Source organism: Choristoneura fumiferana, chromosome 5, assembly GCF_025370935.1.
Source record: "Choristoneura fumiferana chromosome 5, NRCan_CFum_1, whole genome shotgun sequence".
NCBI classification, from domain to species: Eukaryota; Metazoa; Arthropoda; class Insecta; order Lepidoptera; family Tortricidae; genus Choristoneura; species Choristoneura fumiferana.
Window position 1 is genome coordinate 2,776,246 of NC_133476.1, and position 25,725 is coordinate 2,801,970.

Sequence of the window (25,725 nt, forward strand, 5' to 3'; positions counted from 1 at the left end):
GTGAAAACGACAACACTGCTTTTTTCTGGAGAAAGAGAGAGGCCGTGGTCGCGAAGCCACGAGTCTAAGTAGTAGAGGGCAGAATTCAGGAGTTGGAAGAATCGGTGACCGATCTTGATGACGGGTAATAGAGCTATGTCGTCCCCGTACTGGAGAATTTTTGCAGAAGCAATTGACAGAAGTGTCGAGATCCGCAGTATAAACTGTAGAGAAGAGGGCTATATAGACTGATCCTTGTGGAAGTCCCTTCCACACAAGTATGGGGAGGATAATACTCCGTTACAGCGGACACGGATAGAGCGACCCATGAGCAAATTGCTTATAATGTTGATAGTCCTCGCCGGAATACTCAGATTGAGCATTTTCTGCCTGAGTATGGGAAGATCTACTTATCATAAGCTGCTTTAACGTCCAAGAAAACGCCAACAAATGCTCACCACGGGAAAAAGCGAATTCTGACGTCCGAAGTAAAAACACTTAGGCTATCCATGGTACCCATACCCTTTCGGAACCCAAATTGGGTGTTGGACAGTTGTTGGAGGATTCTACAAACCATTCCAGTCTGTTTTTTATCAAGTGCTCCATAATTTTGGCAGGTACGCAGGAGAGAGCAATAGGCCTGTGGAATTCGGATCAGCGGGATCCTTGTTTGCCTTTAAAAGAGGTATTACAATTTGTACTTTCCACTCCTCCGGTATCTTCCCTGACAAGTAAATTTCATTTAAGATTTGTAGGAATAGCTGTTTAGCACTATTGGGAGATGGGTAAAGAAAGAGTATGGGATGCCATCTAAACCCGGGGCGGAGTCTTGAAGGTGATCCAGGCACAACATAGTTCTTCATAGCTAAAAGGCTCACTCATTCTGTCAGATGGAGATGAAGAGGAAGAGTACTTCCCGATGCCATCCTGGGATGGGACAAAGGGAGGAGCCAGTTTCGCCACAAAGTCGTCAAGCCAAGAGACAGAGTTGGAGCTAAACATTGGTATCACTCTGAGAGCACCGAACGCCTTAATTTTCTTCCAAACTAAGGTTGAAGGGGTCCTAGGGGATAGAGATTCACAAAAGGACGCCATCCCTGTTTCTTTTTTTGCTAAGTAGTCTTTTAGTGCGGGCTGAAATGCGTTGGAAATCAAGGTACCTCTCTATAGATAGGTCTGCTGCAAAGAGAGTCTCGGCCTTCTTCCGTTCCTTGATGGCAGCTGTGCATTCCGCATCCCACCAGGCCGGGGAGGATACTTTCTCCCGGGCAGAGTTTTTAAGAGGTATAGAGTCATCGGCAGCAGATGTTAGTGCTTCTATAAAGTTTGAATAAATGATCAAGAAGTTGTCCTTTTGACAGGTGGGATATTCCTGATATTATCATTCAAATTTCTCGGAATTTGGTCCAGTCTGCACTGGGTAGCCTATATTTTAGAAGGGGTCTTGCTTAGGGGGGGTGGGGATGGAGGAGTTGCATAACGTTATTACAATAGGGAGGTGGTCGCTTCCAAGGGAGTTGGAAGTTACTGACCATGATAAGGAATGGACTAAATTTGGAGATGCAAGAGTTAAATCAGGGACACTTGGATTTTGTAAAGGAGATGTTCTGCGGGTAGGAGTTCCATCATTTAAAAAACACAGATTAATTGCCATCAGCAAGGTCTAGAATGTAGGTGGAGACTGGGTCACAACAGTGGGAGCCCCACAGGGTGTGACGGCAGTTAAAATCACCCTGTACAATAAATGGGGAGGGAAGGAGGATAGGATAGTGGTTAGTTCTTGCAGAAGGGCGGGAGCTGGATGTGGAATGTAGACTGAGACAATGGTAATGTTGTGTGCACGAACTGCCACAACATTTAACCCGGAGAATGGGAGGGATAGGAGTTGGGAAAAAGAAAATTCCTTCTTTACTAAAAGGGCACTACCTGCCCAACCATCATCTCGGTCATCTCGAAGACAGCTGTAGCCAGTAACTCTGAAGAGAGCTCCAGGCCTCAACCAGGTCTCCGAGATAGCAAAGATGATTGGGTTATACCTGTTTATTAGGTATGCTAGTTCATGTTTTTATTTTTATGTTTCTAGCATTCCATTGTATTAGGTTGTGATTGGCCGTCTTGAATAATTTTACTTATAGCAGTGCTTATGTGACCCTGTAGGGTTTCTAGAACAGTGTACGGTATTATATCTGAGAATTTTGATAGGAGATTGATCAGCATTTTGGTGATCAATTCTGCCAAATCGTCGTTTGGGGATGAATTGTCATGGTGTCCCAGAGCGCAGCCATTAGGGAGAGATGACTTTGGGGTATATGTATAAGCCTGGTGTGCCTGTACATCATATGATTTGCCAGGGGTGGGTCTAGGACGACGCTCAATGAAGACTGTTTTTTTATATGACTGGGAAGGGGTGCGCTGGGTGGGAGAGCCAGCGGGGCTTTGGGAGAACGAAATTTGGGAGGGAGGGGTCTCTTGGGAATCTGGTGAAAAATCTTGTCTGAGTTTATCAGCATATGATGTACGGACCGGTCGGAATCTCCTAGCGGCTTCTACATATCCTATATTTTCAGAGGACATAACTGTTTTTATGGATCTTTGACGAGAGAATTCGGGGCATCTGTTGTCTGTGGCAGTGTGGGGTCCGGAGCAATAAAGACACGTCACATCCGAATCAGGAACTGTGCAATCTGATGTTGCATGATTCTGGGCACACTTAGCACACCTTGGGTTTGATCGGCATTGGTCTTTGATGTGACCAAATCTACAGCATTTGTGACATTGGATTGTAGGAAGCTTATAATTGTCTACTGGAATTGACATGCTGTAGACATAGATTTTTTCTGGAAGGTTTTGACCCAGAAATGTTAGTACCACCGTAGGGGTTGGGTCCCAAGACGGCTTACCATCAGTGTATTTTTTTTTTGTTTAAACGCCTGGCTTTTATCACAGACCCTGTTCCGGATGGACATTCAATGGCGTCAATTAGCTCTTCCAAAGTCCATTCTAATGGAATTTGTCGCACCACACCCATGCGTGATACTTGGAACCTCGGGATTGCTGCTACTAGGTTATGTTGAGCTATTACGGGATTTTCAATGAATAAATTTGCTTCCCGGGCGGAGGTAAAATAGACATTTAGTTTATTTTTGCCTGCACTTTTCATCTCCTTTATCCCTGACACCTTGCTGTTGTATATGGTCTGGGCCATTTTAAGACCGCGTACATGTGAGGGCGAGTTTTGAATTTCACATGAAACCTGCACTACGAATGGGCCTGAGTCACTTTCCGAGTACTTTAGGTCCGATCCATTCTCGAATCCTGGACGAACAAACGTGTGTTGTTTAGAGGCGCTTGGCGACGTAGTTTTTTGCTAACATCATCGGTTCGGAAGGGATATTAGCGGGGCGCTTGCTACCTGGCTTTACGGTAGCACGGGGGACGTAATTGAGGTCTGCGGAAAAGTTTGGAGGCAGAGGAGTCCCGCCCCTGTCGGGCGGCTCGTCATCCCCTACACTCGACATCACGGGACTGACACAAACACTTACCTAGCACTTATAAACCACCACCAACAGAAAATTTAGAAACTCAGTTCGATTTCGGGTGTAAACGCGATAGAAAATGCGATTCTAACCTATACACGTGTGTTAGCCAGCACAAGAACAGCGGAATCTCTTTTTTGACATTCATAAGTGCTTGTTATAGCCTAGATTGAATAAAGATATTTTGACTTTGACTTTGACTTTGAATTAAATTTAATAAAACAAAGCTCAGCCCTCTTTTACACTTGGCTAATTTGACCTGTTGAACTTCACACCAAAGGAATAAGAAAAAAAAAAAAAGTTAATTTAGCAATATTCTGAAAAAATATTTTAATGCAATTTTCTATAGCTTACAATCAAATCCATACTAATATTATAAATGTAAAATTGTGTATATTTGTGTGTTTGTATGTTTGTCGAAACGGAGCGACGGATCGACGTGATTTTTGGCATAGAGATAGTTTATGGGCCAGAGAGTAACACAGGCATAGGCCACTTTTTATCGCGGAAAATGCAGTTCCCGAGGGAACAGCGCGCGATAACCGAATTCCACGCGGACGAAGTCGCGGGCAAAAGCTAGTGACCTATGGTAGATATGTAGGTATTTATGTATCTAAACTCATTATTGTACTTCAAAAGAAAAGACCCAAAATACATAGGTACAACTCTGACAAACTTTGAAATACATTTACCTACAAAGGTAGACATAGTTTAGTTAGTAAGTCTAATCTTAGATAGAAAGAGACTGAGAGTCACTGTCTTCTATCTATGAACTAAGACCCCATGCCGTACCGACAAGACAATAATAATTCAGTTTGCATAAACCTCTTTTTGTGAGTAAACTAGTATGAAACAGAATACAAATGTTAAAATTTCACATCTTACCAGTATTCATTGTTGCTCCAATCAGGACGTGAGTCTTAGTTTAACATTTATATTTAATTTAAACTTAACTAAACAAACAAGCTCCGAAAGCTCGATCGAATGACAGACAAACTTTGTTTCAACTTTTGACTTTGACGTTGAGGTACTTTTTGACAGTGGCCATAACTTTTTTTAATTTATCTTTCCATGTATGCGCAAAGGGTAGAACACCTGTACAGCAGCTTGCTGTCACACGGCCGCTACAATGTGGTTGAAACGTCGAGGTAATTTGTTAGCGTGATTGATAAGTCCCGGCTATAATAATAGCTTAGACTAGACATAGTAAGATTAGTCATGTCCTATCAGTGTCACATATTTATTTTAGACATGACTTTGTGTTTGTCCAACCTGCAGGGCTACTACGAAACTCGAAGTTCGTATCGTACTGTCCCTCTCGCTCTCGTATTAAATAGTATAAGTGTTAAAGGGACCGCACGACACGAACTTCAAGTATTGAGTTTCGTAGTAGCCCTGCTGTATCTGAACAGTTCTATTATTCTAGTAGTCTTGAGTCCTATACATGACAATGCTCTTTGGGGTAGTCTGTGATCTGAACTCTAGTCTGAGGGCTGTGTTAGGTCCAATTGTGACCACAATGCGCCACCCGAGCTAGCGTAGCGAGCGGCAGCGGCCGGCGAAGTGCCAGGACCAAATTAAGTTATTTTGTACTAAATTTATTAATATTCGGGGTGCTCACGAAAAAACAAATATGCCGTGCATTAACAAGTCGTACATTAAACTATAGTCCATTTATTTTAACATTTGAAACTTAACGGTAAAATTTGGATACTTTTTTAAATGAAACAACGGAACTATTTAAAATTGTGTGAATTTCTATAATAAAAACAATAAATAACGCTAATGTAGGTGTTTTTAGTCCATTTGTGTTCGAAATATCGAGAAACATGTGTTACAATTTGACCGTTAATTCAAACCTTAAATTAAACAGTTTACACTCGTGCTAGTTTGATACAAGTCGTATTTACATTAACTACACCCAGCGAATAGCAAGGCGCAAGGAGCAGCAAGTCTAAAGTACAAATATAGGTTCGACACGATTCATTATTTATATATTTGTTTAGTTTATGTTTTTACTATTTCAACTTATTAAAATATGTATCTTTGATTATAACAAAAAAAGCTCGGTCGCCCAGGTATTCATCCTTATAGCCGATTACCATGAAGAACTTTTACAAACACTGTTTGAGATCATGCAAAAAATGTGGACCCCGAAGTGTCAGATCATTGAGTGTGACCAAAGGTGTGACGACATACATTTTGACGTTCGATTGCAAAGAGAATATAACCAACCAACCACTACGTTCGAAATTTCGATAATTTCGATTGTACAATGCAAAGACTACAGTATATATAGGGAGATAGACGGGTATCTCAGAACTTGTATTGGTTTGTATGGAAAGAGGTGCCATCTAGTTCTCATTGTTAAAGCTCGCGCCTATGCATGTGTGCGTGCGTACGCTTACGTATACATAGCTATCTATACAATTAATGTTTCATGCTCAGTTATTGCTGGGTAATATAATGCATTACATTAAAAAAAGGAACCCCATAAATGATCACATATATGATCCCTTATAATATAGGTATATAAAGGCTTATATGATCTGTCTGTCTTTTAAGACCTTTTTTCTCTGGAAAGCGCAGAGGTAGCCTCATCATCATTCCATCTGTTATCCTTAATCAGAGACATAGGGCTCTCAGCATATTTTTCGGCATAATAACGATGTGATACGATGGCTGTGGTGCCAAAAACATTGATCAAAATAAGAAACCCTATTTCAACAACGGTTAATGATTATTATTAACCTTTTAAATACAGTTAGAATGTATACCTAGCGATATCATTCGCCTTTGCCAAGCTTACTTCAATAGGTATTTTATGAGAGACTGAAAGCTCAACCTTACAATTGGTAAACTAATTTATTAGAATGTTACCTTTTCCACTTCTCGTCATGCATCCAGGCACGCAGCAAATGAGAAAAGACATAATATTTAACAATTACGTTCAGTAGATAATAGATACTAAAATCAGTCTATCTCGTCTCGACGCTAAATCAGAGGAGAATTTAACGGAGAGGAAGCACTAAAACACAAATGAAAACACAACTCACTAAAAAAAACGGCAAAAAAAGGTTGGAAAAACTGTAAAACCACAAGTTTTCTAAAACTTTGCAGACATAACCGACATTTTGTTTTTTTACCTCGGAAAAGCAATGACAGATACAGCGGGGCTACTACGTAAATCGAAACTCGAAGTTCGTATCGTACCGTCCCTCTCACTCTCGTATTAAGTAGTATAAGTGTCAGAGGACCGCACGACACGAACATCGAGTTTCGAGTTTCATAGTAGCCCTGCAGTACAGTCCATAAACGAGTAGGTAAGCAATGTTACTAGTAAAATGTTCTCTGTTCCTTTCAAATTTCTTTGAGAAAGTTCAATTAATCTTTGAATAAAATGTTTAATTATTAAGATTGAATGTTTAATATGATATAAAACATATTGATGTACTTTCACTATTATATTTTGGTTATGGCAAGAAAGCAGGAATTTATAGGTAAGTTATTTTAACAAGGAGCGCTAGATTTCGCTAGCTTCTATGCAATTGAGGAACCTACATACTATTGAGAAGAGACCATAGCGTGGTACAATGTTCGCCTGAGCAAGCAAGGTGCAATCACGAAATTTTAAAGATCCGTATTACATTGATATAAGAACTATATACTGGAAAACTACACAAACATGTGTTAATGTTAAAATAAGTTTATTGCACTTAGAATGAATTCAATTTACGAACTTGCGAAGTTTTTTGAACTTTGATTCCTCTGATAATGTGATATGATACGATAGTGTTTATAAAATTGTAAATATTTTATTAACGTGGATTACAGAGCTCCGATAAACATTAACGTACTTAAGACCGTTATTACCTCCCAGTGAGACGATACGGAAAATTGTTTGTGGTCAATCCAAAGTCCAGAGCCTCAGACGATACTAGTTTATTTATTGTTCCACTGAAAATGGAGGTAAAAAAAATACAGCCAGCAAGTGATGAAGAGCTCAAGAGTTGTTTCCCTGACTTGCCTTCAGGACCTTTGGATGGCTTTAGAAAAAAAGCTTCTTTCGATTGGCGGCGAATGAAACTGGCTTATGATAACATAAACGCTATTAACACTAAGGTAAGTAATAAAATTTAAAAACTTTTCAAAGATTGTATTTGCATTTGACCACAATTTTAATGTAAACAAGCATGTTGTGTTTATTAAAACATCGATTGTTAACAGGCATAAACACATATAGTCACATTTGGTGTAGGTACTAAAGCCTCATTATAACTCAGGGTTTCATTTCACAAGGTCAGAGGGCTTATCTTCATCTTATAAAAATTGTAAAAGAATAACTTGACTGATTGATAGACAATGCATAGCCCTGGGCTATGTCTTGAAATTTGAAGGTGCATTAAAATAAAATTAAAAGTATTATTTTTTTAAGCTGCAGGAGGAATTGTCTTATAATGCTGTTACATTTCAATTCCATATACAATATCACTATTCCAGAATAAAGTATGGAGCTTCATGGAATCACATCCTCTGTTCAAACACCAGGAGGCCACTCCGACTTTGGATGAACAGCGCCAAATTGCTACAAAAAGGATGTATGTCATCCACAATGTCGACTTTGTGCCTTTGGAAGAGGTATATTATTTTATTTACTTTTAATAAAATTTTGTGGGTACCTATCTTAATACATATGAAAAAAAAAACTGCCAAGTGAGTTGGATTTGTGTACTTAAGGTTCTAAATTTGAAATGGCCCTTTGTACAAAAGTACATTGTTAGCAAAGCCCTGGTTCTAAACAAAATGTATGCAGAGTAGGATAAATTTATAGTTGTGGGACACTCCTTAATTTAAATTTCGTTGTATCATATTAATTATTGTATGTATGTATGTAAATACTTTATTGTACATAAAACACAAAAATAATACAAAAAGAAAACAACAAAACAAAAGAGTACAAAGGCGAACTTATCCCTTAAAGGAATCTTTTCAAGCTAACCTAAACAGGAAAGGAAAACTTAAAGATAGGCAAACAGTATTTTATTTAAATATTTATTTTTTTATTTATTTATTTTGTTGTTGTAGTGCCAATAGAAATACACATTATATACTGAGTGGCACAAAATTTGGCCCACTACATACAAAATTACCTATTTCTGCATACATTTGCGGGCCAGATTTTTGCCGCTCAGTATATATAAATTTCAGCTGATCTATTACCGGCTCAATAGGAGCACCCTTTGGCATGCTAAGTTTAAATAACCCACTTGCTGAGCAGCCCATCTGGTTGCTCGCCCTCTCTCCGGTAAGCTGTAAAAGCCGTCTGAGGCTAACAGCAACAGTCCGACCGAAAAAAAAAAAAAAAAAAAAAACTATTACAGTTCTCAGACAGATAGTGTAGCTACATTAAAAGAGTTTAGTTTGTCACTCTTCAGGGACGGAATCTTAAATAACCCTTCTTGTGAGATTTGGGTAAAAACATCATATTATGCTTTTATATATTCCAGATAGCAGATGACCCTAGACTCTTCCAGGCCTTCACCGAAGCCATCTTCATGTTTGACAGTTCTGTTGCTGTCAAACTGTCACTTACATTCAGGATGTTCTCAAACACCATCCGAGGCAGTGGCAGAGAGCACCACTTCCATTTGATTGAAGATAATGACAACGGGAAGATTGGTGGATGTTTTGCATTGACAGAGATAGCTCATGGCTCCAATGCCAAAGGCATGAGGACAACTGCTACATATGACGTTGAGCAGAGGTGCTTTATAATGCACACACCGGATTTTGAGGCTGCAAAATGCTGGGTGGGATGTATGGGTGAGTTAGTCAAAATTACATGCATACATAGAATCATGTCTCTTTCTCAGCGTACAGGTAGGCAGAGATTATTTGTTTCCACTTGCTTTGTTTTCACTTCATGATTTTGACATGTCTTTTTTTTTTTTTTAACGTGGATTTAGTACACCAAATGTGACTATGTCAGCCTCATGGGGAGCCTCAGATACATGTTACATTTTCCTTGATACTGAAACCTAGTCTCTGGATGCAAAGGCCTGTTGAACTTGTCTGAGGATGCAAAGGCTTGTCTAATGAAGCAATCTACCTCTGAAAGTGGTCGACTCAGAATCACATTTACACCTCCATTCAACAAACCTATAGTTAGCATCCAAATACCTGTCTCTGTCTTATTATAGTTATTCTAGCTAGAGAATACGTCATTCGATTCCTCAACACTCAAAGGTAATGTATAAGCTTTCATCTTCGTGGAATCCTGTTATTAATAAGTGTCGGCGTCGGGATGAATGTTCGGAGGGACGATTGGACGTTGTTAAGTGTTGTGTGTCGGTGTAATAGAGTGACTAATAAAAGTGACCAAGTGCGGGTAGTTCGTGATACGAGTGCCGGCACTATTAGTGATCAAGTGCGGGTAGTTCGAAGAACTCGCGCTGCTAGGCAGACTTGGCACCCCACACTTCAGTCTACTCGTGACCACGGCAACTGTAACGTTGTCGGAACGTCGAGGTAAATATTGTTTGTGTAAAAATAGCGTGATAAGTCCCGTATATGGTATTTTGACTACTCAAATGTAATTCAAATTTTTTTTTTTATACTAGCTAATTGATTGCGCGGGCGTTACTTTGAGGAAGTCTATGTCAGGTACATGTCATGTAATGAAAATTGGATAAGTACAACACGAGTATCCTGCCACAGCTTTTTATAAAAAAAATGTAGCCATCACCTGATAAATGTGCCTAAAGTAATGATGTCAAATGAACTCTATGTGAAGGCATTTAGATTCAAAATTGCTCAATGGCTGATAACAGTCGCAAAATAAGGCTCAAATAAATCCTTAATGTGAAAGTAACTCTATCTCTCACCTTTTTGATGTCTGTTACCTCTTCCTGCTTAAACCGCTGAACTAATTTAATGGAATTAGGTACGGAGATAGTTGGAGACTCTGGAAAGGATATAGAATAGTTCTTATCCCAAAAAATTGAATAGTTCCCGCAGGATAGCCGTAAACGCATTATACGCAAATTATTTTTGCAGGTGGTAGGACCTTGTGCAAGGTCCGCCCGGATTGCTACCACCATCTTGCTCGCTAACCCTGCCGTGAAGCAGCAGTGCTTGCACTGTTGTGTTTCGGCGTGGAGAGTAAGACAGCCGGTGAAATTACTGGCACTTGAGGTATCCCATCTTAAGCTTCTAGGTTGGCAACGCATCTGCAATACCCTTGGTGTTGCAGATGTTTATGGGTGGTGGTGATCTCTTACCATTACGAGACCCAATTACTTGTTTGCCATCCAGTCGAATAAAAAAAAAATACGCGCTCGGCACGGAGCTGCGGGAAAAAGTTAGCACCGCATCAAAATCTTATTAAGTATAATACATACATTATTAATTTTATACTTGCCTTGAATGTAATTAGCAATGTAAATTATTTCCATTGTTTGTAAAGCTGCATACCTAAATGACAGTTGTGAAAACGAAAGTCAAATCACGCCAAAAGCCGGTTGAACCAATAAAATTAATTCAGGGTGACTATGCAATATCAAGTTATTTTAAAATGTAAAGTCAATCAGAGTTTTCAAAATGACTAAAATATCTTTCGTTTCCATCAGCCATTTTTCCATCTAGCTATGATTTGGATACCTTCGAAAGGCGAGTGTATTTAATCGCCTATTGCACCTTTTTTCCTTTTTTTTACTATTGCAAGGCCGGCAACGCACCCGCATGCCTAATAATGCTGTAGGTGTCCATGGGCGGCGGTGATCACTCACCATCATATGATCCACCTACTCGTTTTATATGTTATCTTTTCTAATTATATATGTTTTTAATTTCAAGGCAAATGCGCGACTCACGCTATAGTGTACGCCAAGCTCATCTCCAAAGGCAAGAACCATGGGTTGCACTCGTTCGTGGTGCCCATACGGGACCCCAAGACCTTAAAGCCCTTCTCTGGGATCACTGTGGGCGATATAGGAGAAAAGATCGGACTTAATGGTGTGGACAATGGGTGAGTTATGCAGCCCGTAGTATGTCCGACTGTACGGCACAGGCCTCCTATTTCCTCCGCCACTCTTCCCTATCCTGGGCATATCTTCCAATCGAGCTGAAAAGCTTAGGTCATCCCGCCATCTCTTGGGTGAGTTTGAGTTTCAAAATGTATTTATCTACATGCATATCATAACTTCCCTATTATATGTTCAGAAACGACTATCAAATGGCCTTTATTAAGAAACCTGGTATCTGCGGGTGCATCTTATCTTAATGTTTACATTAAAGTATCGGTAATACTTTTTTTAACAATGCATATCTGTACATATTGTAGAAAACTTATGACATGCATGTAGATAATAATTATTATTCAAAGTCAAAGTCAAAGTCAAAGTCAAAATACAGGCCATATCTGAACATATTATAGAAAACTTATGATATGCATGTAGATAAAGTTATGTATGCGGCTATACATAATTCGGCATTAAAACACTCGTGTGATCTTATTATGAAACTCGCCTTACTCGTACTTTAATGCCTCTCATTATGCACCAGCCACATAAATAACTATTAGTTTACTGCAAAACCATACAATCTGACCAATGCCAGCACCATTAGTCCCCTCACCGCCCGCTTTGCACAATCCTAATAACAGATAAGTTTGAATTCAAGATTAGACAAAGAAAGACATTTTAATGTGACGTCACAGTCACAGCCAAGCAGTGCCACATTGCTAGATTTTATATAAAAGATCACAATCACAAATTTTCATCTGGATTATTTTTTCTCTTCGTTAACGTTGTGTAGTATTTAGTTTAGGACTAGGTCAGTTGGTGTCAATTGTCCTATGATATTTATAGAATTATTCCTTTTATTACAGTTTCCTTATGTTCAACAAATACCGGTTGCCCAGGGAGGCTTTATTGGATAAACTGGGAGGTGTAGATGACAACGGTGACTACAAGACCCCTTTCAAAGACCCCAGCAAGAGGTTTGGAGCTGCCTTGGGTATTCTCTCCGGTAAGTATAATTATGGACATAATACAGAAGAATCCGTTTATTATGACTCCGCCTACAATGATCAACCGCTTATATGACGTAATTGCACTGTAACGTTTGGTTTTATATAAAAACCTCTATAACAGAGTTCGGATATAATGACGTCGCTTAGTCCGCTTTTTGTGACATATCGGTTATTGTGACCAACATGATTTCTAACACCTTCGTCCTTTAAAACGAGAGACCTTTCTGTTCTTAAAAACCTCAAGCTCTCTATTTGTTATTTACTGTCTACTACATCTGCGGTCCTTGTTTGGTCTTTTAGGATTCCATATTCCTACGAAGAACCAGTTATGGCTTCGTTATGTTCGTCTGTTTGTGCTATTACTGTAATTTTGCATGGACATATTAATCACGCGGGCAAAGCGGTAATAGTACATTACTGCAGAGGCCGCGAAATAGGGGATTACCGGCCGAGTAGTTATAGATCGCCGAGTGTCAACGGGGCCATCTAGAGATACGAGGCCGACAATCCCTGTTCGCGGTCGAGGCTTGTATAGTGCTTTTCACAAATAAATCCAAGGAAATAACACCATGTCACCATGTCACTTGATGATGAACTCATCGTTATGAGCAATAACAATTATTTGAAATAAAAACTACTCGTTTTAGTTTAGGTATAAACCTTGTAAGTATTTGTTTTTTCTTTGTATTCCCGCCAAAATACTCTTTTTCATCATCTATTTTTTTTGTAAGCCGTTCGGGTTAATGTTTTTGCCACCTAATCTTGAGATGATTTTCATCAACTTCATCATGTCAGCCGAAAGACGCTCACTGTCCACTGATGGACATAGGCCTCCCCCAAGGCTCTCCACTCAGAGCGGCCGGGGGATTATATTATTTATTTAAAAAATGACGATACCTTAGTAGTTTGTTATTTTTTATAAGTTATTAACAATAACTGTCAATCCTTGTCTACACATACCCCTACTATCTTTACATGCCATGTTTGAGCAAATAAGTGACTTATTACTGATTATTTGTTTATTACGTTGAATGCCTGATTTAATCTAATTAAATAATCTAATCAAAAAGAGGTTAAAAAGTGAATAGTACGCATTCACAAACTATGTTTGTCTTCATTGGCAGTATGCCATAGATAAAACCAGTGAAGCAAAACAAAAGATTATCACTTTGCTGGCCAGGCAATGTTGTTTGAAATTCCATTACAGTCCTCTAATTTGAAATTAGAACAAATGTTCAATAAGCGCTATACAAAGCCGTACTTCGCATTCTATCATCACGAATATAAATCCATTCCAATTTCATGTACAATAGGTACGACTATCTACTTGTATAAAATCTCGAGTTTTGTTTAGAAAGAAATACTATAAATAATAATTTTCAGGTGGGAGAGTGCACATCACTTCAATTTCAACGAACTACCTTCAGAAAGCAATAGTCATTGCTATCAGGTACTCCGCTGTTCGGAGGCAGTTCGGGCCAGAGAATGCTACTGAGGAGACTCCAGTGCTGGAATATCAGCAGCAGGTATTTATACTCTTCAATACGTTGATTAAATCTATTTGAATATAGACGATAAGTTATGGCAACCAACATCATGATATCAACCGTAGGATGTCTATAGAAATAGTATGAGCAGCGGCAGGCGCGGCGCACTCCGCGATATAGGTGCGATTCTGTAAGTATCAAAGCACCACGCCGGCGTGGCGTAACTCAGTAGGGTTATGCGCTTTGCCCGGCATGCAACGCTCGCAGTCTCTCGCTCGAACTAGTCGCGCCGCGTAACGCTACGTACTTGTGTAATGTTTGTGAAACAGGTTCACGATGAAGGCAAAAGATATTGCATTGTAGCTGGCTTTTTGCACAAGTTTTTATTCAGTTAGCTGCCCGTACCTAATTAAAACTTGCAAGTTAAATTGGAGCCACTTCCCGGTATCCAATTGAGCTGAGATTTGGTGTGTAAACGTAGATACGATAACAATGCAATAATAAAGTATCTAGGTACCATTTACAAAAAGAAGTTTACATTAAAATATAATGTATTTTTTTACAAAAACTTATTTAAGTGTAGGTACTTTTGTATATGAACTGGACAGGGCAATATTATGTCGTTGGATGCTCATAAGTAATCTTAATAATACTCTTAAGTTATCTGTGAGTATTTTTTTTTTATTGCTTTACAACCCTATCCTAAACCAAAACGTTGGTGCTGAATAATAACGACCTTCGCGCGCAGCACTAGAGTTCAATGTTGCTTGGTGGTGCGCGGTGATTTTGCTAATAAAAATGATGTAGGCATATAAAATGGCGGCTTTCGTCAACATCAAAAGAGAGAACCTTCTGTACTTGTACTATTATCTATTCTGTGGCAGCGCTAACTGCGCGCATTGCGTGCGGCAGATTTTATCTGTACCCGCGCCTGCAAGCGTGCACCCGCGCAGTTATCTACCCTACCTACCCTAAATAAATCACGTCCATACAAACATGAGTAACCAGTGAGCGTTGGTTTCATCTAATTTCTTTCTTACAGCAAATCCGCCTGCTCCCATATTTGGCAGCCACTTATGCCATGAGAGTATTCTGCAACTGGTTTGGAGCGATGCATGTTACCATGACCATCAATAGTATGTTGGGTAAGCAATAGTACATTATTTACCGAGGGAAGAAAGATACTGATTTCTAACGAGTTCAGTTTCTTAACGGTTTTGAAGTGTGATGCGGTAACACTAACAAATAACATGATATGAATAATATTTGTATACACCTGTCCTAATCGTACTAATATAATAAATGCAAATGTTTGTGACTATCTGTGTGTAAACATGTCGAGCTAAACTCGATTTAAGACGTGAGTTATCTTGTTGTATTTCACTATCTATGAGTGAGTCTCACGGCATGTTCAAAGTATATGTGTGCGTGCGTGCGTGTGTTTGTTCGTCTTTCTCGCTAAAATGGCATATAGCTCTTTAGTTCAGCTGTTCGAGCGTGAAGAGGTAACTAACATACTAGTAATTCATTTATAATCCAGGCGCGGACGACAACGCGGCGGCGCGTGGAATAGAAATGCATGCTTTATCGTCCGCCGTCAAACCTGTGTGCGGCTGGACCGCCAGGGACGGCATACAGAACTGCCGCGAGTGCTGCGGAGGGCACGGCTACTTGAAAGGTAAAGATAACACGCACGGGAGTTATGGGAAGATGCCACAGTAATAAATTCAGGAGTTCCCTATTCTGCCCCCTTAAGGGAAAAGATGGTATCTCAAGAAACACTTTTGGGTTGTTTGATGCAGAATGTTTTAAGCTACACAATAGTCTTACATAATAATAATCATAGATACAGCCATTTATAGAGTATATTTTGACACATCTGCGTGTAGCACATATTTTTTACTTACTTTATTTTGCTAGTTTTAGTTTTTAAATATCGCTTTCTGACAAGTTTCTAGCGGCGCATTCTTCTTTGCAATGATGGTCTTTTCGAAATTAGCCAGAAAAAAAGTGATATGTAAAAGAGTCCTTGGCGGCCTGTAGGCCTACGTTCAGTAATCTAGTCTATCTAATACATTTAAACAATCAATTCATATATATATAGTGCCGGCGACGAGAGGTGCGGGAGACGGGTAAATGAGACGTCCGTATGTAATTAACGCTTGTAATCGGAATCTTGGAAACGGCTCCAACGATTTCGATGAAATTTGGTATGTAGGGGTTTTCGGGGATAAAAAATCGATCTAGCTTGGTCTTATCTCTGGGAAAACGCTTGGTACCGAGTTTTAGCCCAAGCAGAGCTCGGTCGCCCAGGTACTAACCTACTCTACCCCCTACATTTGCTATTTATTTAAATATCAAAAAACAGGCAGGTGGTAGGACCTTGTGCAAGGTCCGCCCGGATTGCTACCACCATCTTGCTCGTTAATCCTGTTGTGAAGCAGCAGTGCTTGCACTGTAGTGTTTCGGCGTGGAGAGTAAGACAGCCGGTGAAATTACTGGCACTTGAGGTATCCCATCCTAAGCCTCTAGGTTGGCAAAGCATCTCCAATACCACTGGTGTTGCAGATGTTTATGGGCGGTGGTGATCTCTTACCATCAGGAGATCCACTTGCCCGTTTGCCATCCAGTCGAATAAAAAAAACACTACAAATATTCCAGCCGCTGCCATTGGCGAACTACGCAACGACAACGACGCAAACTGCACGTATGAGGGAGAGAATAGCATGCTGCTTCAGCAGACAAGCAACTGGCTCCTCAACGTGTGGGCCAAGAGGGCGACGCCAGGCTTCGCTGACACCCCGTTTGGCTCCATCCAGTTCCTGAACGGGGCTCAAGCTTTACTGGGTGAGAAGTGCAAGTGGATCAGCGTCAAAGAAATTGTACAGCCAGCCAGTGAGTATCTAGTTTTTTACTTGTCATTTTATGTTGGATGTGGGCGAATTAAAATTGACTTTTTGTGCTCTAGGGCATAAAGTGAAATCTTCGTCTGACTAAAGCAAAGTAATCAGGCGCCAACAGCTACGAACAATACAATTATGTGATGTCTTTTTTAATGTTTTATATTATATAATTTAATTTAATTTATTACTGTAATTTGTATTTGCATGATATGTTTTTTAATAATTATTTCAAATTGTAATATAATATAATTAAAATACAATAAACTAAAATAATTAAATGTGATTTGATTATTTAAAATATGGAATAAATAGAGCTATATTATTTTCATTATTATATTATTGACAAATCAATGAAACTAGACAATGCTAATAAGTTATTATAGATGTAGCAATTAATGAAAAATAGAAGGTATTCAATGATCATTTATTTACATTGTTGCTGCTGCTGTTAAATTTTCTCATAGTCGAGTGTATAGCTAATAGTTCAGAAAGCCCATTTTACCCTCTACTAACTCAACCTTGCCTTGGCTTGAGTGTATATAAACGTCTCGGGTAAAATGACTAGTTTTACGCACTTGTACAACCTACTAGGCTTATGTCCAACAGTGGACGTCCTACGGCTGATATGATGATGATATGTTCTATAAAATCCTAGAAAAATCTTATTTCATTGCATATATTTTGTTAACAACCCTCAAATATACCAACAAATTTCTACGGAACTCGGTGCGTGAGGCCAACTCGCAATTGGCCGGTTTGCTTACACTACCTAAATCTTTCAGACGTAGTACACATGTACAAGTGGCTGACAGCATATATGGTGAAGATTACAGCTGACAAAGTGGCCCAGCTGAAGAGTCAAGGCAAGGACAGTTACGAAGCCAAGAATGATTCACAGTCGTACAACGCTGTCACACTCTCTGTGGTGTATGGCGAGGTAAGAAAGACTACATAAGGTTATTTTGCATGTAAGGGGCAAACGAGCATACGGGTCGCTTGATGGGAAGCAATCACCGCCGCCCATACACATCTGGCTCGCACCTCTGGGTTTTTCCAAATTCATGTGCGAAATTACATTTGAAATTTAGCACGAGCTTACCGGTGAAGGAATAGATAGTTCCCAATCCGCACTGGCCCGCGTGGGAACTACGGCCAAGCCCTCTCATTCTGAGAGGAGGCCTGTGCCCAGCATTGGGACGTATAGGGCTGGGATGGTCGAAGACATCCGCAACATGAGGGGTGTCACAGTCACAGGTGCGTTGCCGGCCCTCGATTTATAGACTCGATTGATGGACTCGTTTGTGGAGATAGATAGGATGTTTTTTTTTAATCCCTAAGTTGTACCTTGTTGTAATTGTTGAAATAAACTAGCCAACTTAAAAAAGTAGAACAAAAATCCCCCCAAATTCTCCTTTCATAGTTCAATAATATCTTAACGGCTGAACCAATTTTTATCAAACATATATGTAGTTAGTACCACCAGACTTGAGGTTACACAAGAACATGTTATGTAATGGCAGCGGGACATGTGGGTACATGCTCGTTTGCCATCCAGCCGTATAAAAAAAAAGATATATCTAATCACTTTTTTACCAAAATTCACTTGATTTCAATATTTATTTTTCATTTGAAAAATCTTCGTCAAAATCTGACTTTATTTCTTGATTGAAACAAGTACACTAGCGTAGAAATGGTAGAAAATTTGTCATTTTAAAAATCGATTAATGCGCAGATGAATAAGCAATTTTCATTTACTTTCCTTAAAATTAAAAAATTGTTACTGCTTTTATAATTGAATAAACAAGTATTGTAAATAATAAAATAGACAAAAAAACTTTGATCTATTCAATTAATAAATTAATCGATTTACTGAACATAAAAAAATAATTTTGCAATAGGTTCTAAGGTTTTCTCATCATTGAATGTCTGTCGGATAAATGGCGTCTTTGTTTACACTTTTCATAAATTGGATCGAAAGACAATATAGCAGCATTTTCTTTTTATTTTCAGAATTTCATCGTGAACCATTTCTACAAAACGGCAGTGGAATTTAATGATCCAGCATGCAAAGCCGTGCTGCTGAAACTAGTGTCGCTGTACGGAGCTTTCTTACTGGAGAAACATATGGCCACCTTGTACATTGTGAGTATATGTAACGCTCGATGTTGTACTGTATTTCTTTATATATAAATAAGCCAGCGTTTGACCACAATCACGCCTGATAAAGCGAAGATGTAGACTAAGATGAAGTGTCCCATTGTCAATTAAATCCTAAATCCTACTTCTTATCTTACTGGTATTACTTCTTACTAATCCTACTAATATTATAAAAGTGAAAGTGAGTGAGTGAGTGAGTGAGTTTGTTTGTTACTTCTTTACGCTGAAACGGCTGGACGGATTTGGATGAATTTTGGCAAAAAGTTAGTTTATAACCTGGATTAAAACATAGGATACTGTTTATCCCGATATTCCCACGGGATAGGGATAAAATCTCTAAATAACAACGGCTGGGCTTAGAGTCATGAAATTTGGTATGTAGGTAGCTGAACGTCTGGAATAACACATAAGCTACTTTTTATCCCGATATTCCCACGGGATAGGGATAAAATCTCGAACTAATAACCGCTGGGCTTAGAGTCATGAAATTTGGTAAGTATATCGATAGCTGGACATCTGTAATAACACATAGGCTACTTTTTGTCCCGATATTCCCACGGCATAGGGATAAAATCTCGAAATAACAACCGCTGGGTTTAGAGTCATGAAATTGGCATGAGTGTTTTAATTTAACGTCAATGAAAACCACGATGTAATTTTAAGGGATTCCCACGAGAATTTAATAAAATCCCGGAATTTCAATTCAACTGCTGTATCTAATGATTTACGCGTGCGAAGCCGGGGGTAAACGCTAGTAATAATAACATTATAAACGCGAAAGTTTGTATGGATGGATGTTTGGATGTTTGTTACTCTTTCACGCAAAAAGTACTGAACGGATTTGAATGAAATTTGGCATACAGGCAATACATACCCTGGATTAACATATAGGCTACTTTTTATCCCGAAATAATGTAATAAATAAATTCTGCGCGAGGGAAGCCGCGGGAAAAAGCTAGCATATTATAAATGCGAAAATTTGTGTGTTGTGTGTGTGTGTGTGTGTGTGTGTGTGTGTGTGTGTGTGTGTGTGCGTGCGTGCTAGTGTGCGTGTGTATGTTTGTTACTTTCTCACGCTAAAACGGCTGGACGGATCAGGATGAAATTTGGTACATAGATAGCTGGAGAACTGGAAGCTACTTTTTATCCTGATATTCCCACGGGATAGGGATAAAATCTCGCAATAACAACCGGTGGGCCTAGAGTCATAAAATTTGGCATGCTTGTTTTATGCAAAACCTAGATGTAATTTTCAGGAATTCCCACGGGAATTTTTGTTCTTCACACTAGAATGGCTGCACGGATTTAGATGGAATGTAAATAGACCTGACACCTGGAATAAATGCGCTACTTTTTATCTCAATATTCCCAGGGGATAAAGAACACGACGTAATTCCCACGGGAACTTTGTAAAATTCCGTCATTATTAATTTAATTGCTGTATCTCATGATTTGTACGAGCGGCAGGTAAACACTAGTAACTTCATATTTTATTCTCCAGGGTGGATTCTTCTCTGGAGAACAAGGGCTTCTCCTGCGCGAGGGCATCTTAGCTCTTTGCGCAGAGCTCACCCCAGAAGCGGTAGCCTTAGTTGACACCCTGGCGCCTCCTGATTGGTGCTTGAAGTCTGTACTGGGACAATCTGATGGCGAAGTAAGTTGTTATGCATGGTGGTTGTGGAGAACATTCTCTGTGTGTGGTAAATGTAAAGGTAAAAAGTAGGTCCTTTGACATAGGTCATTTGAAATGCGAAATAGGTGGCGTTAATGGCAAGATTGGGTATTATACAATTATTGGGTTAAAAAACGATCCGTGGTGGCCTTTGGTATTTAGCAGAAGATCCTTGGGTAAAATGCGGGTTCGCACTTCTGAGTTTCCGAAATTCATGTGCGAAATTACATCTGAAATTTACCACGAGCTTTACGGTGAAGAAAAACGTGGTGAGGAAACCTGTATAAATCTGCGAAGTGCGAAACAAATCAATGGTGTGTGTGAATTTCTCATCCCAATGTATTTTTATGTGTATCAAATATGTGTAAATAAATGTTTCTTTCTCTCTCTCTCTCTCTCTCTCTCTCTCTCTCTCAAGCTCTCTCGTTCTCAAAGGAGGCCTGTGCCCAACAGTGGGACATAGTTGAAAAAAGGATAGATAATAGTAGATTATTGGTGTGGCATGGAAATAGGAAATTGCTGGCTGAGTATGAGTATTACTTGAGAATAATGGAATTTGTATGCGACATTATTGCCCAGCTAGCGAGCCAGCAATCTTTTTTAACTTTTTAATTTTTTGCTGCCCATAAACTATGCACTCGCCTTCTGATATGTAAAGAATAATGTCAACTTTTACGGACATTTTTGAGAAAGGGATATTATATTTTTTCTACTCTGCAAACCTAACTCCGTCAACAAGTTCTAAACATCAATATTTCCAATTTTTGCAGGCCTATAAGCATATTCAAGACAGCGTAATGACGTACCCCGGGTCCATGACGAGGCCTGAATGGTGGCGCGACGTAGTACATTGGGAGACCTACGTGCCAGCCAAATTGTAATTGGTCTCACGATGACGTCTAGAATCAAGTGTTGCTATATGCAAAAATACGCGAGCCGGTTCGCGTATTTTTTGTAAGTCAAAATTTATGTATAGATAGATAGATAGATAGAATCTTTATTCAAAACAGCATACAAAGCACAAAGTACAATAGAAAATATACAATAATACTTTTAAACTTAAAACTAGCACCAAAATAAAGTTCACTTATTATTGTTTAAATTGATAAATTGAGAGCCCTGCGACGATGTCTAGAATAGGCGCTGACTCAGCATATACTGCAGTAACCTGCAGTGCTGATATATTATATATTATATTGCTGTATTATTTATTTATTTATCAATGAAAATTGACAGCATTCCAGTTGAAACCAATGCGCTGTAAATAAAACATGAAAATAATCACAAATAATAAAAAAAAAAAACAATTATTTCAGGATATTTATCCTTGCTTCCCTAAAGCGACAAGCCAAAGGCCAGAAGTCGGGGTGCAATGAATGTTTGGTATAACGTTCTTTTTCTCTGAATCCATTAAGTAATTGTTCGGAAATGTTATAAAACAAACTTAATTTAACCTAGAGTTCTAAAGGTGACCATTTCCAAAGGAGATTGGCCATTTTTATGGGAGTTGGAGCAAGTGCTGCCCAGGCTAAACATAGTGCATTAGGCTAACACTAGGTTGTCTACTAAAGCGCTATAAGATCTATCCCAGGAGTCAGGAAAAAAACGTTTTGATGAGAGCTAAATCATGACTCCCCCGAGACGATACATGGTGCAGTCTTCAATACATAGTAATACTATTTAATAGTTAAAAATAAACTTTGAAACAATGGCTGTGTTATGCAAAAGTTAAATTAGTAACGAATATAAAAAAAAACGACTGGATGGCAAACGAGCAAGTGGGTCTCCTGATGGTAAGAGATCATCACCGCCCATAGACACTTGCAAGACCAGGGGGAGTGCAGATGCGTTGCCAATCTAGAGGCCTAAGATGGGATACCTCAAGTGCAAGTAATTTCACCGGCTGTCTTACTCTCCACACAGAAACACAACAGTGCAAGCATTCACGGCAGGATTAGCGAGCAAGATGGTGGTAGCAATCCGGACGGACCTTGCAGAAGGTCCTACCACCTAAAAAATATATTTATGATCAAAGAGAGAAAAGTTTAAAAATAGGTATTTTGAAATTAGTATTTTCTTGCCAATGAGGTGTGTCTTCGTTTGCCTGTTTGTTTCAGTAATTCGTAATAGCTTATGGTCCAGTAGAGGTCAAATATCTTTACACTTTAGGCTGCATCTCAACCAGGAGATGTGCGAGAAATATGTTTTTCATGAACCAATAGGAACGCTTCCACACACACACACACACACACACACACACACACACACACACACACACACACACACACACACACACACACACACACAAATATCACGCCTGTATTCCCATATGGGGTAGGCAGAGCACACGAAACGTTACCACTTTGGAGCCACTTTTAGCAATTTTAGGTTTTAAGTTTGACAAAAACGGTACAATAGTGACAGTAGCAACCTGTCACTATTGTGCCTGTCGCCAACGGTATACCTTAACCTATATCGTCAGTCGTCTCTTACGACATCTACGGAAGAAATGGAGAGGTGTAATTCTTACACGACACCACATGGAAACACGTTCCTTTCGAAATACAAAATACTTTTATTATTATCTGTAATAACTTAAAATCTGTCTTATAATAAAATACGCGTATTCCCATAATATAGCATGAATCTACCTACGTTTACGGCCTAGTCAATGTTCAGGACTTTCTTAATTATAACATTATGTTTTCGACAGTTGAGTATTATCTTAACAATATACGGACAACTACCGCAAATGGCAAGAAAATGCAGGCAAATATTGTATTTACAGTTGCCTGTTCATAAATTATTACTCTAAATATTTTGGTACTGATACAACTCTATAGATTTCCACCAGAGCTGTGCTGTGCGACGCGAGGTAAACGAAGCGTTTCTATTGGTTCATGAAAAACACATTCCCCGTACATCTCTGGTGGAAACACAGCCTTATTACCTTGTCAGTCAGTATACGAGTATGCCTTCTAACAATGTTATGCAACGGTTCAAACACGAAGTGACAGCAACAAAGTAGTTAAGCGTAAACATATCTTAGTTTTGTCCTTGACTGTCTACGGTTTGCCTTGGAAATGCTCAATATTTCTTAGCAAAATATTTAAGTATGAATTGTGATAAAAAAAATGAAGACATCATTCCTTACTCAAACAGTGGCTTTAAATGAATCAGTAGGTTCAATTACAAGACTATCCTCCTGAGTCCTCGCGTACTTTATAAAGGACCAATTAACACTAAGAGTAACGACCGAATGTACTTCATAAAGTACAAATTGTTTATGAATAAAGAATTGTAAGAATTTTGAAATAATTTCTAAAATAACAAAGCAGGTCAACCACGTCTAGGTCTTAAGCACTAAGTTTGTTAAAAAAATGTCAGGACTCGGGAGGCTATACTTCGAAACTATCCTATAGTGTTTAATAACTGTTAATGTGAACAAATACGTATTTAAGTATAGGAGGGTACATACAATTTGTGTAGAAATGATAAATATCTTCTTTAGCAGCTATAATTTTAGATAGTGCAATTATTACTTAATTTCAACACAAGAATTGTTACATTTAGCTTTAATCTATAAATTGAATTTTTATACACACCTAAATGGTACACTATTCATAATTAGGTACTTTTGCGATGCTACATGTTTTGAGAAATCAAGATACATACTTATTTATATTTTTATATTTGTGATCTAGACTAAGATTGTTTCGATGCCTTTATTATCGAATACTTTTTATACATATACTTATCTTAAATATAATGACCCGGATAACTCACGTCTTAAATCGAGTTTAGCTCGACATGTTTCGGCTAGTCCGTAGCCCTTCGTCTTCGGAGCAACGCGACTCAGCGGCTGCTGCAACACGCGCACTGATTTAAGACGTGAGTTATCCGGTCATTATATTTAATATGAGTGAGTCTCACGGTAGTTTCATGTTCCAAATATACTTATCTGTATTTATGCTATGGGAGTTTTATAAATTTTTCATCACACTTGCTCGTAAACAGTGTCGTAACATGCAGGCTACCTTGGTTACAACCCCCCAAATAAAACCCTCGACCTTAATGTGCTTGTCATGAAACCCGTGGTCGGTAAATGAGTCATTGCGCGTACACATTGTCTTGTCACGAAGCCCAAGGTCGGTCAATGAGTCGGTGCCCGTACTGATGGTGCTGCGCGTGGCGTAGCAGCAGGACTACATGGACCACCACATCCACACGCACGTTGCAGCGCATGCTGCGGGGGGAGGTAGAGGGCGACGCTGCCAAGAGCACAGCCTAAGGTATCGCCAATATTTGGAACAATTATATTTTTTCTTTTACAAATATAAAATTTTACTCGCAAATGTGATGAAAAACATTGTATGTCGCACGGGCGGTACTAGAATTACGAACATCGACTCATTAAAGTCTTCGACTTCGGGCTTCTTTAAGACTCTCGTTCGTAATTCCTTATTTACCGCCCTTAAGACACAATGTACTATTATAATATTGTTGTTTATTTAAAAGGGTATTGGTTATTAAAATTTGATCTTTTATTATAATTATTATTGTGTTTTATTTTCACAGTGTGCTGACGATTCTTAACGAAAATTTACGTTTTTTTTTTGCTGGCTGTACTTACCAAGACTACATATTCGAATCAAATTTCAAAACAATCTGACATCTAGAAGTAAATGGAATTTGACTTGCATGATTTGACCTTAAGAAACACTACAAAGAAATATTACATTGCATCAGTCCTGGATTTATAAATAGGCCGTATAGGCCGCGGCCTAGGGGCGGCAGATTTCAAAAAAATATTATTTTAGAAAGTTACATAGGGCGGAGGATATAAAGTGGCCTACACTCATAAAAAACATAAATCCGCCACTGCATTGCATTAAAAGTTTATATAAAAGGCTTACCTTATCTCTATCGTCGCTTTTTTGTATGTGATAACAATAAGTCT

The 25,725-nt window shown here is 38.9% G+C and overlaps 2 protein-coding genes across 3 annotated transcripts in view; one reads left to right on the forward strand and one right to left on the reverse strand.

Moving 5' to 3' along the window:
* LOC141427925 (beta-1,3-glucosyltransferase-like) overlaps positions 1–25,725 on the reverse strand; it is a 111,754-nt gene that overhangs the window by 49,008 nt on the left and 37,021 nt on the right. The window contains exon 1 of one of the 2 annotated variants that reach the window (XM_074087532.1): positions 4,401–4,495. The exons of the other annotated variant lie outside the window; for it this stretch is intronic. Coding sequence (XP_073943633.1) covers positions 4,401–4,410 — 10 coding nt within the window. The 5' untranslated portion in view covers positions 4,411–4,495. Of the gene's footprint in view, positions 1–4,400; positions 4,496–25,725 lie in introns of those variants that run through there. 2 annotated transcript variants of the gene reach the window in all.
* On the forward strand, positions 7,110–25,321 carry Acox3 (Acyl-CoA oxidase 3). The gene is made up of 13 exons (XM_074087528.1): positions 7,110–7,637; positions 8,016–8,153; positions 9,023–9,338; positions 11,370–11,541; positions 12,403–12,542; positions 13,930–14,072; positions 15,076–15,178; positions 15,574–15,711; positions 16,695–16,928; positions 17,719–17,873; positions 18,947–19,078; positions 20,595–20,747; positions 21,536–25,321. The coding sequence occupies exons 1-13, from the start codon at positions 7,479–7,481 to the stop codon at positions 21,644–21,646; spliced, it is 2,094 nt and encodes a 697-aa protein (XP_073943629.1). The 5' UTR covers positions 7,110–7,478; the 3' UTR covers positions 21,647–25,321.

Bases quoted from the DNA above. Each gene is read 5' to 3' on its own strand.
- Acox3 (XM_074087528.1), top strand. From the start codon at position 7,479: ATGGAGGTAAAAAAAATACAGCCAGCAAGTGATGAAGAGCTCAAGAGT. The intron at 15,179-15,573 runs GTAAGCAATAGT...TTTATAATCCAG, and splicing joins GACCATCAATAGTATGTTGG to GCGCGGACGACAACGCGGCG. The intron at 17,874-18,946 runs GTAAGAAAGACT...TTTTATTTTCAG, and splicing joins TCTCTGTGGTGTATGGCGAG to AATTTCATCGTGAACCATTT.